Here is a 16,164-nt window from a genome sequence, read left to right as displayed (position 1 = left end):
AATAAATAGGCCATAGTGGCGAAATAATTACAATTTAGCAATTAAACACTGGAGTGATAGATGTGCAGAAGATGAATGTGCAAGTAAAGATACTGGGGTGCAAAGGAAAAAAATAATAATAGTATGGGGGTGAGGTAGTTGGATGGGCTATTTACAGATGGGCTTAAAGTTAGTGAGGGAGATATGGGTCTCCAGCTTCAGTGATTTTTTCTATTTGCAGCAGAGAACTGGAAGGAAAGGCAGCCAAAGGAAGAATTGGCTTTAGGGGTGACCAGTGAAATATAGGGGTGACCAGTGAGCTGAGATAAGGCGGGGCTTTACCTAGCAAAGACTTATAGATGACCTGGAGCCAGTGGGTGTAGCGACAAATATGAAGCGAGGGCCAGCCAACGAGAGCACACAGGTTGCAGTGGTGGGTAGTATATGGGACTTTGGTGACAAAATGGATGGCACTGTGATAGACTGCATCCAATTTGCTGAGTAGAGTGTTGGAGAATATTCTGTAAATGACAGAAGTCAAGGATCGGTAGGATAGTCAGTTTTTACGAGGGTATGTTTGGCAGCATGAGTGCTTTGATGCTTTGTTGCGAAATAGGAAGCCGATTCTGGATATAATTTTGGATTGGAGATGCTTAATGTGAGTCTAGAAGGAGAGTTTACAACCTAACTATACACACCCTAGGTATTTGAAGTTGTCCACATATTCTAAGTCAGAACCGTCCAGACTAGTGATGCTGGACGGGCGGGGAGGTGCGGGCAGCGATCGGTTGAAGAGCATGCATTTAGTTTAGCTTGCATTTAAGAGCAGTTGGAGGCCACGGAAGGAGAGTTGGATGGTATTGAAGATCGTCTGGAGGTTAATTAACACGGTGTCCAAAGAAGGGCCAGAAGTATACAGAACGGTGTCGTCTGCGTAGAGGTGGATCAGAGTATCACCAGCAGCAAGAGCGACATCATTTATGTATACAAAGAAAAGAGTCGGCCCAAAAATTTAACCCTGTGGCCCCCCATAGAGACTGCCAGAGATCCGGACAACAGGCCCTCCGATTTGATATACTGAAATCTATCTGAGAAGCAGTTGGTGAACCAGGAGAGGCAGTCATTTGAGAAACCAAGGCTGTTGAGTCTGCCGTTAAGAATGTGGTGATTGACAGAGTCGAAAAGTCTTGGCCAGGTCTATGAATACATCTGCACAGTATTGTCTCTTATCACTGGCGGTTATGATATCGTTCAGGACTTTGAGCGTGGCTAAGGTGTACCCATGACCAGCTCGGAAACCAGATTGCATAGCGGAGAAGGTACGGTGGGATTCGAAATGGTGGGTGATCTGTTAACTTGGCTTTCGAAGACCTTAGAAAGGCAGTGTAGGATAGATATAGATCTGTAACAGTTTGGGTCTAGAGTGTCTCCCCCTTTGAAGAGGGCTGTTGACCGGGTAGGGGTAGCCAGGTGGAAAGCTGGGCAGACGTAGAAAAATGCTTGAAATTCCCAATTATAATGGATTTATTGGGCAGCTGGGAGGAGGTGTTCTTATTCTCCATGGACTTTACAGTGTCCCAGAACTTTTGGGGAGTTTGTGCTACAGGATGCAAATTTCTGTTTGAAAAAGCTAGCCTTGTCTTTCCTAACTGCCTGTGTATATTGGTTCCAAACTTCCCTGAAAAGTTGCATATCGTGGGGGCTATTCAATGCTAATGCAGTACACACATAATGTTTTAGTGCTGGTCAAGGGCAGTCAGGTCTGGAGTGAACCATGGGCTATATGTGTTCCTGGTTCTAATTTTTTTTTAATGGGGCATGCTTATTTAAGATGGTGAGGAAAGCACTTTTAAAGAATAACCAGGCATCCTCTACTGATGGAATGAGGTCAATGTCCTTCCAGGATACCGGAGCCAAGTCGACTAGAAAGGCCTGCTCGCCAAAGTGTTTTAGGGAGCATTTGACAGGGATGATGGGTGATCGTTTGACCGCAGACCCATTAAGGACGCAGGCAATGAGGCAGTGATCGCCGAGATCCTGGTTGAAGACAGCAGAGGTGTATTTGGAGGGCAGGTTCGTTAGGATGATATCTATGAGGGTGCCCGTGTTTGCGGATTTGGGGTTGTACCTGGTAGGTTCATTGATAATTTGTGTGAGATTGAGGGCATCTAGTTTAGATTGTAGGATAGCCGGGGTGTTAAGCATGTCCCAGTTTAGGTCACCTAACAGTACGAGCTCTGACGATAGATGGGGGGCAATCAATTCACATATGGTGTCCAGGGCACAGCTGGGGGCAGAAGGTGGTCAATAGCAAGCAGCAACGGTGAGAGACTTGTTTCTGGAAAGGTGGATTGTTTGGGCAAAGACCTGGATAGTATGACAGAACTCTGCAGGCTATCTCTGCAGTAGATTTCAACTCCACCCCCTTTGGCAGTTCTGTCTTGTTGGAAAATGTTAGTTAGGGATGGAAATCTCAGGGTTTTTGGTAGCCTTCCTAAGCCAGGATTCAGACAAGACTAGGACATCCGGGTTGGCAGTGTGTGCTAAAGCAGTGAATAAAACAAATTTAGGGAGGAGGCTTCTCATGTTAACCTGTTGGTACTAGGGGGCAGTAAAAAAAAAAAAAAAAAAAAACATTCCCGTTTTAAACAGGATATTTTGTCAGGAAGATGCTAGAATATGCATATAATTGTCAGCTTTCGATAGACAACACTAACGTTTCCAAAACTGTAAAGATATTGTCTGTGAGTACAACAGAACTGATGTTGCAGGCGAAAGACTGAGAAAAATCCAATCCGGAAGTGCCCCAGGTTTTGAAAGCGCTGCTTTCCAATGACTCCCTATTTGGCTGTGAATGTACCATCAACGAGCTTACGCTTTCTATGTATTCCCCAAGGTGTCTACAGCATTGTGACGTAGTTTTACGCATTTCTGTTGAAGAATAGCCGCAGGCTATACATTGCGTAAGTGGTCACATGGTGGCTCCGAGAGAGATTCTCGCGTAAAATACAGAGGTAGCCATTACTCCAATCGGTCCTAGAAAAAAACAAATTGTCCCGACGGATATATTATCGAATAGATATTAGAAAAACACCTTGAGGATGGATTCTAAACAACGTTTGCCATGTTTCTGTCAATATTATGGAGCTAATTTTGAATATTTTCCGGCGTTGTGGTGACCGCAATTTCCGGGCGATTTCTCAGCCAAACGTGAAGAACAAACGGAGCTGTTTCGACTACAAAAATAATATTTTGGGAAAAAATAAACTTTGGCTATCTACCTGGGAGTCTCTTGAGTGAAAACATTCGAAGTTCATCAAAGGTAAACAATTTAATTTGATTGATTTTCTGATTTCCGTGACAAGGTTGCCTGCTGCTAGCAAGGCATAGTGCTATGCTAGGCTATGATAAACTTACACAAATGCTTGTCTAGCATTGGCTGTAAGCATATTTTGAAAATCTGAGATGACAGGGTGATTAACAAAAGGCTAAGCTGTGTTCCAATATATTTCACTTGTGATTTTCATGAATAGGAAGATTTTCTAGGAAGATTTATGTCCGTTGCGTTATGCTAATTCGTGTCAGGCGATGATTACGCTTCCGGGATCCGGGTTTGAGTCACAAGAAGTTTTAACATGCATGAAACCAAGGCTTTTACGGTTACAGAAGTCAACAACTGAGAGTGCCTGGAGAATGGGAGAGGAGCTAGGTACTGCAGGGCCTGGATTAACCTCTACATCACCAGAGGAACAGAGGAGGAGTAGGATAAAGGTACAGCTAAAGACAAAAAGGACTGGTCGACAAGTGCGTTCGGAACAGAGAGTAAAAGGAGCAGGTTTCTGGGCACGGAAGAAAAGATTCAAGGCATGATATACAGCCAAGGGTATGGTAGGTGAATACAGTGGAGGTAAATACAGTGTGAATACAGTGGAGGTAAACCTAGGCATTGAGTGACGATGAGAGAGGTATTGTCTCTAGAGTAGAGGTCGACCGATTAATCGGAATGGCTGATTAATAATTAGGGCCGATTTCAAGTTTTCATAATCTGTAATCTGCATTTTTGGACACCGATTACATTGCACTCCACAAGGAGACAGTGTGGCAGGCTGAATACCTGTTATGCGAGTGCAGCAAGGAGTCACGTAAGGTGCTAGCATTAAACGTATCTTATATAAAACAATTAATCTTAACATAATCACACTTGTTAACTACACATGGTTGATGATATTACTAATTTATCTTGCTTGTCCTGCGTTGCATATAATCGATGCAGTGCCTGTTAATTTATCATTGAATCACAGCCTACTTCGCCAAGCGGGTGATTTAACAAGTGCATTCGCGAAAAAAGCACTGTCGTTGCACCAATGTGTACCTAAACATAAACATCAATGCCTTTCTTAAAATCAACACACATGTATATATTTTTAAACCTGCATATTTAGTTAATATTGCCTGCTAACATGAATTTATTTCAACTCGGGACTTCAACTAGTGTCACTTTTCTTGCGTTCTGTGTAAGCAGAGGCAGGGTGTCTGCAGCAGTTTGGGCTGCCTGGCTCATTGCGAACTGTGTGAAGACCATTTCTTCCTAACAAAGACCGTAATTCATTTGCAAGAATTGTACACAATGATGACATAACATTGAAGGTTGTGCAACGTAACAGCAATATTTAGACTTAGGGATACCACCCGTTAGATAAAATGCATAACTGCTCCGTATTTCACTGAAAGAATAAACGTTTTGTTTTCGAAATGATGTTTCCGGATTTGACCATATTAATGACCTAAGGCTCGTATTTCTGTGTGTTTATTAGAAATTAAGTCTATGATTTGATAGAGCAGTCCGACTGAGCTGTGGTAGGCAGCAGCACACTCGTAAGCATTCATTCAAACAGCACTTTCTCGCATTTGCCAGCAGCTCTTCGCTGTGCTCCAAGCATTGTGCTGTTTATGACTTCAAGCCTATCAATTCCCAAGATTAGGATGGCAATACTAAAGTACCTATTAGAACATCCAATAGTCAAAGGTATATTAAATACAAATGGTATAGAAAAATAGTCATATAATAACTACAACCTAAAACTTCTTACCTGGGAATATTGAAGAATCCTGTTAAAAGGAACCACCAGCTTTCATATGTTCTGAGCAAGGAACTTAAACGTTAGCTTTTTTATACTTTGACATTCTTCTCTAACACTTTGTTTTTGCATCATTTAAATCAAATTGAACATGTTTCATTACTTATTTGAGACTAAATTGATTTTATTGATGTATTAAGTTAAAATAAGTGTTCATTCAGTATTGTTGTAATTGTCATTATTACAAATATATAAATAAAAAAATACGCCATCTTGGATTACTCAAGAACAGAAGCATGCTGACGCCTTTAGAGGCATGTTTCTCGTCCATATCATATTTCTATCTGAAAGTTAAAAAATGCTGCATCCTGCTGAATGCGCTCCAGGTTGTTAGCTATAGCTAGCTAATGAGGTAACATGACTGAACAAGGTGTAGCCTAAACAAATTATTAACGGTCCGGTCAGCAAGTAGCCTAGATTTAGAACGGCCAGCGATATGCTTAATGAATGCAAAATGTGGCCCGCCAATGAACAATCGGAATAAAAAAAACTTAGCACCGGTATTATGGGTCATATCTTTTGAACGGCAATGCTGTTTTATCTGAGGAAAAGAGGGAGACTCGTTTAGTCGGGCTACAGAACCTAGCTATGAAATGCAGTGGGTAAAGTGCGAGGGTTGAGTGAGACTACAAAATCTAAAACTTTTCTTTACTCAAGGGAGAGTAAAACATAGCTAGACTATTGTTTTACTATTAAACTTAATGCTAATATTGTTTTTAATTTCATAAAGCAGCTTGTGTTTCATAACCAAGCAAAGGGTATATAACTAGAAGGCTGGTGGTGACTGATTAGCTATGGGGAAGCAAGAGTCGTCTGCACGATGTGTATAATCGGAAGCGGAGTCAGAACGGAGCCTGTCTGCCCACACTCATAGCTTGCTCCCAGGCAGCTCACCAGCTGATGAATGACGGGTGCCGGGTGCGGCGTGTCCTTTCCACTAATGAAAAGAACTGGGCTGCACATAATATTAATTGTGCTTATCACTGAAATGCTCTCAATCTCTCCAAAAACTATTGTCCAGTCCACTTAGTAGTCAGATTTTAGTGCCAGAGATTTTTTTGGGGGTTCTAGTTTTTTCTACTTAGCCAGCTATCTCTCGTCAATTACCACTGAAAAATAGGTGTTTTTAGTCACAATTATTGATGAAGAAAAGAACACTGCCCACCTGTCTCTGGACACGCGGCGAGGCTGTGTGCAGCAGCGAGAACAGGTCCTGCATCAGTGTTAGCTGCTGGGCCAGGTATTGGCGGCCCACGTTGGAGCCGCTCAGTGCCAGCACCATGGAGAGCAACTCGAAGCAGTAGGCGTCTGAGGAGGCGTCGTCATCGCTGGGCTGCGAGTTGGCGTTTTCCTTGCTGGAGATGGCATGCTCCCATTCCTCACGCACACGGGTCGCCTCCATGCGAATGGCCTGGACTATGTGGGCACACACCTAGAAGGGGGAAGGGTGAGGAAAGCGAAAGAGGGATATGAAGTCAATTTAAAGTGTTAAGATAACATGGAGAGGGTAAGCAGAGTCAGGGGCTTGAACCCGGTCCCTCAAAGCCTGCTACTGAGGATTATTGTAGCCAGAGATCACATTGTATTGTAGTTTTATATTGTAGGAGACTACTGACTTGTTTCTGCAGGTTGGTCAGCTTGCTCCGGCTGAAAATTATGCCCACCATGTGTTCCTTCAGGTCTGCATCTGAAGGCGCCTGATGACAAGTAAACAATAACATGTAAACAACAATATTTATCATCTTAATTTGCTAAAAAAGTTAGTGTGAAATAGTGGGTGAAAAAGGATGGGAACCCCTGGTATACAGCATAACCCCTGACCTTATCCTCTCCTTCTGGTGATGACAGCAGGTTCTTCTCCTCCTGTTCAGGGGTGGGCTCAGCATCTCCGCAGATCAGCTTCCCAAACACCTACATACACACACACACCAACGGTAAAACTTTAACCTAGCCAATTCTCTTAGATCTAAAGTGAAAAGTTTGACCCCATAGTGTGATTGACAGTTGAACCGACCTGTGAGGTAATGAGGCGGAACACGCGGAGTGTCTCGGCCTCACAGTTCTTCTGTTGGGCCACGCTGGCCGAGATCTGCCCCGCAATCTTGATGCTCTCGCCCTCCTTCCATCCCAACACCTTGACCTGGCGCACCCGCAGCGTGTTCTCGGGCCCCTTCAGCTCCACCTTGATCACATGGTGGTCTCCCCCAGGAACCTCGCTGGTCACCCAGCCCATGTGACGCGAGTCGAGGTCGATCTGGAGAGAGGTGGGGAGAAGCGATTGGTGAGTTAAGGTTGTGTTGACTTTGTGTTGCTTTTCTTTTGTTCCTTCTTTTGAAAACAGATTTTAATTTACGTACAGTAAATTACAATACACATTGTACAGAAGTGCCTTAATTGCTGTAAGATTGCCATATCTTGTAGTACAGTGGTTAGCTTTATTAGGCTATATCTCAATTATATTCCCAATTAGTAGTGCAATACATATAGTGACCTACTTTTAACCAGAGGCACATCTTAGGGTGATTATTTAAGTCCTTTCCTTATTTACACAACATACCCAATCAGATGCCTGGGGCTGGTCTGGCATGTAAAGCCATGGCCTGCAGCACATATGTGTTAATTAATGTGTTGTGAATATATTGTAATGTTTTTAAAATTGTATAAGTGCCTTAATTTTGCTGGAGCCCAGGAGGCTAATGGGGTTCCATAATAAATACAAATACATATTCAGTGTGTGTTACCGTGGGTATGAATCCAACTGCTCCTATGTCTGTGTCCCATTCAATGCATCGCTCTCCTTCACGTTCATAACCTGGGGGATTTTTTAAATGTATTTCTAGAAAATTACAAAAATAAGAGGCCAAACCTGTTTGATTCTGCAGAGGTCCTCCACGGCTTTGCCACACAGGAACGTCACGGAGGTGACTTTGTTCTGTGAAGTGAGATTGATATTAAAGCCGCTCTTCTCTATGAAAAGACAGTTTTCCATTAATCTTAGATTGTCGCATCTGATTAATTTGATTTTGGAGAAATACGTCCCTTTAAGTCCTCCCTACTCACCCCGATATCGCGGGAGTTGTCCACGTGCACGGTGACGTAGGAGGCATTGATGCCCTTGACGCAGCTGATGGTGATGCTCTTGGTCTTGTTTTTGTCCTCATCTCCCGACTCCCAAAAGGTCTCAGTGGAGCCGTCCGTTAGGCTGCCAATCATGGCAGGTCGGCTGGACGTCTTGATGTCCACCAAGATGGTCAGGTCCTTCAGACTGGTCACTAGGCACAGCTCCTGGAAGGTCAAATGATGTTCAACACCTCCCAGCTATATAGATAAATAAGATTTATTGGACAATTTAGAAATTAACATTTCAGCCACACAAGTGGATACAATGCATTTAAAACCATAGAGGATAACAGAAAATATTTTACAATTTAGCTAGCAATCCTAAATGTTTTTATTTCAGCCACACAAGTGGATACAACACATTTAAAAACAATGTAGTTACTCTTAAACCTAGTCCCACAAAAAAGTTATAATTTTATCAAGAAAGAAGGTCCAGGGTCATGTTCATTAGGCACTAAACGGAAGAAAGCAGACTGAAAATAGGAGGGAATACCAGGACTTAAGAAATAACATTTAAAAAAAATAATGTTTTTGCATTCCCTAATGAACACGACTCAGGTATCTGTTGTGTTGGTCTGCACCTTGGGTCTCAGACAGCATTTGTGGTTGGTACCTGACTCACCTAGTCTCTTCTTTACCTGCTTTCATAAGGTCAAGCTAGCCACCACAAAACATCATGGGCCAGTTTCCCAGATCCAGCCCTGGTTTAAAAATCATTCTCAAAGCAGATTCCCTATTTGAATAACTTCTTAGTCCAATACTAGGCTTAATATGGGTCCGGGAAAACAGCCCTATGAGTGTGGCTCTCCTATTGGGTTCTGTCTCACCTGGCTCATGGCCTCGTAGCCAGACTGCACACTGATGTTGAAGCTCTCCTCGCTGTCGCCATCGTCCGACTTGGACAGGATGTTGTTGATGTGGTGGAACACGTTGCTCTGGTGCAGGAACTGGTGGTCGGACTGTTTGAACTTCAGACTCCAACACCTGATAGAAAGGGAGGGCACACTCTGGGTCAACGGTGAGATCACGCACTCACATTGATCAGTATACGGTGGTAGCTAAGTTGGTTGGAGAATGGTGCACCCATAGGCGCCTGAGCAATGGAGAAAACGGAGCAGCTGCACCACCACTTTCAAATATATATATTTTTTGCAACCCCACTCTATTACTAGAAAATTATCCATTTGTAATTTTCATTGATTTAATGTTTTGAACTAGTCTGTATTATCTAAAGTTTTGCTTCACTTCCGCGCGACATACTGTTTTGGTTCAGTGCAGTTAATAGAAAGTGCTAGTTACACCGCTGGTGTTAAAATGAAAAAGAACTGCAAAGGAAAATGGTTTATTTATTTTGTTGTGCTGTTAAATTTGTATTGTTGTTTCATGTCCGATGCACTCAGGGTGTTAAATATAATTTGAGAGTAAATTCATTGTAATAATTTCACTTTGCCTGTAAGAACCAAATACATTTTTTTTAATAAAGTGCCTTTTACATCAGCGGATGTCACAAAGTGTTATAGAGAAACCCAGCCTATTACCCAAAACAGCAAGCAATGCAGATGTAGAAGCACGGTGGATAGGAAAGACTCCCTAGAAAGGCAGGAACCTAGGAAGAAACCTATAGTGAGCAACCAGGCTCTGAGGGGTGGCCAAGCCTCTTCTAGCAAAGCAGGGTGGAGATTATAAGAGCACATGGGCATGTCTGATTAGGCTTTGCTGTGTCGCAGCCTCTGGATTGAGTAGCCTTATCTTCCATCAGCCAATTCATGTTAGGTAGCTCGTGGGATGTTAATGAGAAGCTCACAAGTAGATACAGAGAAATAATCAGTATGCCTAATATTACATGATTAAATCTAGGGGTGTAATGGTACTCTTAGTGTACCAAAAACTGTCCGCTATGGGAAGCTCGGTTTGCACTGTGAACTCAAATGAATAAATATTTAAAAAAACACTAGGCCTATAGGCTATGCCTGCATTGTATGCCCTTGAGTAAATCTGAGCTGTAAAAAACATTTCAGGCTATTCCGTTAAACAACAATAGCCTATGCGCACATTGTAATCAAAATTCAAATCTTAATTGGCGCATTTCAAACTGACTTTTGTGAGGCGCAGCCGGGAACTAGTTCTGTACGATGACGAGTGGTGGGGTCATTTCACCAGGATGATCCTCCATCATCGTAAAAGCCAAATTTCCTCTCATCTTAAAGAAGGCACGATTCTCAAGGTAGGCTTCAGTAGAATGGTGTGTGGTTATAAGAACCAAAACGCAATCACATTATGTATGCCGTGCTGTACTTTGTCTCTATTCATCAAATTCGGCTTACACAGAAACAAATTACGCAGAATGAATATGAATAGCTCGCAAGACCGTTTATTTTTATGAAGTAGCTCTTTTGAAATAAATGGTTGGAGTCCCCTGCTCTAGCCCAAACCATTCAAATATGACCCATATTACTAGAGCAAAAGTTTATTATTTTAATTGCAGATTCAGGGTGAAATGTGTGTATATATATATATATATATATATATATATATATATATATATATAGCTGCCCAAAAATATCAAATTTTCTTTTGATTCATGAATAATATGTTTGTATGTGAACATAATCTATGGCCAGATGTTTATGCAAAAATGTTCAAGTTGACAGTTCGATGCCCTACCTGATAACACTGCCATATTGAGAAAGAAAATTGATGTTTTGTGGGTCACAGGGTTGGTAGGGTTTCATACCTATCAATTCATTATTGGGCGTGGGATTTTCAGGGAAGGGAGTAGAATAGTAATCTAGTCATCAAAACACTTTTTCAATAGAATTTATTGTGCCTAAACCAAAGAAAAATACAGTGCCTTCAGAAAGTATTCAAACACTGACTTGGATTTTTCTTTCTCTCACGCCTCTACACAATACCCCATAATGACAAAGTGAAAACATGTTTTTAGAAGCATTTTCAAATGTATTGAAAATGAAATCCAGACAATCTCATTTACATAAGTATTTACACCCCTGAGAAACACCTTTTTGGTATCGATTACAGCTGTGAGTCTTTCTGGCTGAGTCTCTAAGAGCTTTCCACAATTGGATTGTGCAATATTTGCCAATTATTATTTTCAAAATTCCTTCAAATTGGTAGTTGACCATTGCTAGACAACCATTTTCAGGTCTTGCCATAGATTTCCAAGTAGATTTAAGTTAAAACTGTAACTCGGTCAGTCAAGAACATACACTGTCTTATTGGTAAGCATCGCCAGTGTAGATATGTTAAAGGTTAAACAAAAATAAATAACAATTTTGGCCTTATGTTTTAGGTTATTGTCCTGCAGAAAGATCTTGTGGAATTCATCTTTGAATTGATGGTGCCGGAGGAGGAGATGGCTGCTGTTTTACGGGTTCCTAACCAATTGTGCTGCCGTGTGTGTTTTTTCCTGTTATTTGTCATTTATTTTGTACACAATGTTTCTGCCTCCGTCTCTTTACGACCGAAAAGAGCTTCTGGATATCAGGACAGCGATTACTCACCTCGTTCTGGAATAATATTTTTTTTCTTTAAAACCTCTTAAGCCTAGGGCTTACATTTTCAAACATTCTGTTAAAAATCGCGCAACATTTCAGCGTCCTGCTACTCATGCCAGGAATATAGTATATGCATATGATTAGTATGTATGGATAGAAAACACTCATGTTTCTAAAACTGGTTAAATCACGGCTGTGACTATAACAGAACGTGTGTTTCGTCGAAAAGCCCAAGGAAAACTGATCACCAAAAAGTGGAAAAAATATCAATGCGCCACTTGCATGTATTGTCTATGGCACAACAAATTAGATGACGCCGAGATTGCAAGTCCTACAGCTTCCACACGATGTCACCAGTCTTGGCAATTGCCTGGAGGTTGTTCCTTGGTCAAACGAAGAAGAGAGACCCCATTCCATCCGGTCTCCGACAGGATGTTTTGGAAGAGAGATTTCCAACCATGATTTGAAGATTTGATAGATTATTAACGTTTACTAATACCTAAAGTTGGATTACAAAAGCATTTTGAAGTGTTTTGTGAAAGTTTATAGGCAACTTTTTTAATTAAAAAAAATGACGTTGCATTTTGAAACAGTGTTTTTTTCTGGATCACACAGTTTTCATAGATGGATATTTTGGGTATATATGGACCGATTTAATCGGAAAAAAATACCCAATAGTGATGTTTATGGGACATATAGGAGTGCCAACAAAGAAGCTCGTCAAAGGTAATGAATGTTTTATATTTTATTTCTGCGTTTTGTGTAGCGCCGGCTACGCTAATGATTTTGTTTAGGTCCCCTTCAGGTATTTCGGGGTGTTGCATGCTATCAGATAATAGCTTCTCATGCTTTCGCCGAAAAGCATTTTAAAAATCTGACTTGTTGGCTAGATTCACAACGAGTGTAGCTTTAATTCAGTACCCTACATGTGTGTTTCAATGAACGTTTGAGTTTTAACGAGTGCTATTAGCATTTGGCGTAGCGCATTTGCATTTCCAGATGGCTGGGTGGGACGCAGACGTCTCAGGGGACGCTAAGAGGTTGTTAACGAGTCGGATGCAAAGGATTTACTTCAGACACCCCACAAGGCCCAAATCCCCGTCATTCACATGAAGAAGAGACTGAGATATCGGGGACGTAGGTCAGGGTGCCTTGTAAGGATCCGACGGCGAGTGAGTAACCCCCCTCAACCATCAGTCCTAATAGCCACCGTGCAATCATTGGATTACAAAATGGATGAGCTCCAATCAAGACTATCCTACCAAAGGGACATTAAAAACTGTAATATCTTATATTTCACCGAGTTGTGGCTGAACGACGACATGGATAGCATATGGCTGGCTGGGTGTTCGGTCTATTAGCAAGAAAGACAGCTGGTGTACGAAATCTAATATTAAGGAAGTATCTAGGTTGTGCTCGCCTGAGGTAGATTATTTCATGATAAGGTGTTAACCACACTATTTACCAAGAGAGTTTTCATCTAGATTTTTCATAGCAGTCTATTTACCGCCACAAATCGATGTCGGCACTAAGACCGCACTCAACGAGCTGTAAGGCCATAAACAAACAAGAAAATGTTCATCCAGACAACAGTCCTCGCTCCTAGTGGCCGGGGACGTTAAAGCAGGGAAACTTAAATCTGTTTTTACCTCATTTCTACCAGCATGTTAAATGGGCAAGCAAAGGAAAAGAAACACTAGACCACCTTTACTCCATACAGAGACACAAATTGGAGCACATGCAGTGGTTCCTCCGTTAAAAGTTGTGGGACACCTTGAGTGCTGCTGCAGCATTCTGTGGCACGTCATTTAATTGTCAGACATTTTTTCTGCTATTGCAAGTTATTGCTAGTTTGACCACCAGAGGGCATCTTTGAGAAGCATTTGATAGTGTTCCGTATTGGCATTACCAGAGAAATTAAAACCTTTTCTGTAATAACATAGTATATGGGATTGATTCGAATAAATGTGGCTTAATTAATTAGATTAATATTAAGGTGTTTCTATTCAGAGAAAAACGAAAACCATTAGGATGGAATCGAAAATATGGCACTGTACATTATGACGGTCAGGAGTAGGATTGGAGGATTCTAAATTGTTTGCCTTCATAAGACAACTTTGTTCCAATATTTCTGTAAATCAGTGATATTTATTCCCATAGTAATTCGATATGGATCCATAACTAAATCAACATCTGCATTTTGAAAGACAATTTTTTATCATTATTGTATTAACGAAATGTGTTTACTTGTTTATTAGGCTACTGTGCAGTCTACAATACATACTGTAGTAAACATGGGAAAGTGCCTAATTCCTTACATAAGGGAGAGCAGACCATGTCTGTACTACAGACCGCAGGGCACGTGGAAGACCGGTGTTATTTCATAGTTGTGATGTCTTCACTATTAAACTACAACGTAGAAAATAGTAAAAATAAATAAAAATACTGGGATGAGTTGGTGTATCCTCATTTTTGACTGGGACTTGACTGGAACCACTTGATATGATTGGTCATATAAAAACATTGGGACTCAAATGTGTAATGAGCGCTCTAACCCCCTTGTGGTGCTCTGGTGCAATGAAGTCGTAACGCTGGGTACCTCTAAGTCCTGCAGTGTAAGCTTGCAACGTTTAACTTCTTCGATATAGGGGGCGCTCTTTCAATTTTTGGATAAAAAAACGTTCCCGTTTTAAACAAGATATTTTGTCACGAAAAGATGCTTGACTATGCATATAATTGACAGCTTTGGAAAGAAAACACTCTGACGTTTCCAAAACTGCAAAGAGATTGTCTGTGAGTGCCACAGAACTAATGCTACAGGCGAAACCAAGATGAAATTTCATACAGGAAGTGCCCCAGATTTTGAATGTGCTGTGTTCCAATGTCTCCTTATATGGCTGTGAATGCGCCAGCAATGAGCCTACACTTTCTGTCGTTTCCCCAAGGTGTCTGCAGCATTGTAACGTATTTGTAGGCATATCATTGGAAGATTGACCGGAAGATTGACCATAAGAGACTACATTTACCAGGTGCCCGCTTGGTGTCCTCCGTCGAAATTATTGCGTAACCTCCAGCTACATGCATTTTTCCTTTCGTTCAGAGGAGAAACCAAACTGCCACGAATGATTTATCATCGAATAGATATGTGAAAAACACCTTGAGGATTGATTCTAAACAACGTTTGCCATGTTTCTGTCGATATTATGGAGTTAATTTGGAAAAAAGTTTGGCGTTGTAATGACTGAATTTTCGTTTTTTTTCTTCTTAGCCAAACGTGATGAACAAAACGGAGCGATTTCTCCTACACAAATAATCTTTTTGGAAAAACTGAACATTTGCTATCTAACTGAGAGTCTCATCATTGAAAACATCCAATGTTCTTCAAAGGTAAATGATTTTATTTGAATGCTTTTCTTGTTTTTGTGAAAATGTTGCCTGCTGAATGCTAGGCTTAATGCTATGCTAGCTATCAATACTCTTACACAAATGCTTGTGTAGCTATGGTTGAAAAGTATATTTTGAAAATCTGAGATGACAGTGTTGTTAAGAAAAGGCTAAGCTTGTGAGCCAATACATTTCATTTCATTTGCGATTTTCATGAATAGTTAACGTTGCGTTATGGTAATGAGCTTGAGGCTATGATTACCCTCCCGGATACGTGATTGCGCGACGCAAGAAGTTACGGGAAGAAAGCCAGTAGCTCTCCCTTTCCCTCCATTTGGCAAATCTGACCATAACTCTATCCTCTGGATTCCTGCTTACAAGCAAAAACTGAAGCAGTAAGTACCAGTGACTTGTTAAATAAGGATATGGTCAGATGACGCAGATGCTAAGCTACAGGACTGTTTTGCTAGCACAGACTTAAATATGTTCCCGGGAATCTTAGTACACCACATCAGTCACTGGCTTCATCAATAAGTGAATCGATGATGCCATCCCAACAGAGACCGTACTTACAGTTGAAGTCGGAAGTTTACATACACCTTATCCAAATACATTTAAACTCAGTTTTCACAATTACTGACATTTAATCCTAGTAAGAATTAGGATCACCGCTTTATTTTAAGAATGTGAAATGTCAGAATAATAGTAAAGAGAATGATTTATTTAAGCTTTCATTTCTTTCATCACATTTCCAGTGGTTCAGAAGTTCACATACACTCAATTAGTATTTGGTAGCATTGCCTTTAAATTGTTTCACTTGGGTCAAACGCTACAGGTAGCCTTCCACAAGCTTCCCACAATAAGTTGGGGGAATTTTGGCCCATTCATCCTGACAGAGCTGGTGTAACTGAGTCAGGTTTGTAGGCCTCCTTTCTCGCACACGCCTTTTCAGTTCTGCCCACAAATTTTCTCTAGGATTGAGGTCAGGGCTTTGTAATGGCCACTCCAATACCTTGACGCTGTTGTCC

At 41.3% G+C, this 16,164-nt stretch overlaps 1 protein-coding gene across 1 annotated transcript in view; it reads right to left on the bottom strand.

The window, feature by feature from the left end:
* LOC124043719 (E3 ubiquitin-protein ligase MYCBP2-like) overlaps nucleotides 1-16,164 on the bottom strand; it is a 320,564-nt gene that overhangs the window by 48,884 nt on the left and 255,516 nt on the right. The window contains 7 exon segments of the mRNA XM_046362606.1: nucleotides 6,283-6,549; nucleotides 6,734-6,814; nucleotides 6,939-7,028; nucleotides 7,132-7,371; nucleotides 7,984-8,049; nucleotides 8,178-8,402; nucleotides 9,065-9,221. Coding sequence (XP_046218562.1) covers nucleotides 6,283-6,549; nucleotides 6,734-6,814; nucleotides 6,939-7,028; nucleotides 7,132-7,371; nucleotides 7,984-8,049; nucleotides 8,178-8,402; nucleotides 9,065-9,221 — 1,126 coding nt within the window.

This window comes from Oncorhynchus gorbuscha, linkage group LG09 (genome assembly GCF_021184085.1).
Source record: "Oncorhynchus gorbuscha isolate QuinsamMale2020 ecotype Even-year linkage group LG09, OgorEven_v1.0, whole genome shotgun sequence".
Taxonomy (NCBI): Eukaryota; Metazoa; Chordata; class Actinopteri; order Salmoniformes; family Salmonidae; genus Oncorhynchus; species Oncorhynchus gorbuscha.
The sequence above is the reverse complement of the archived record's forward strand: the minus strand, read 5'-3'. Positions and strand labels throughout refer to the sequence as shown.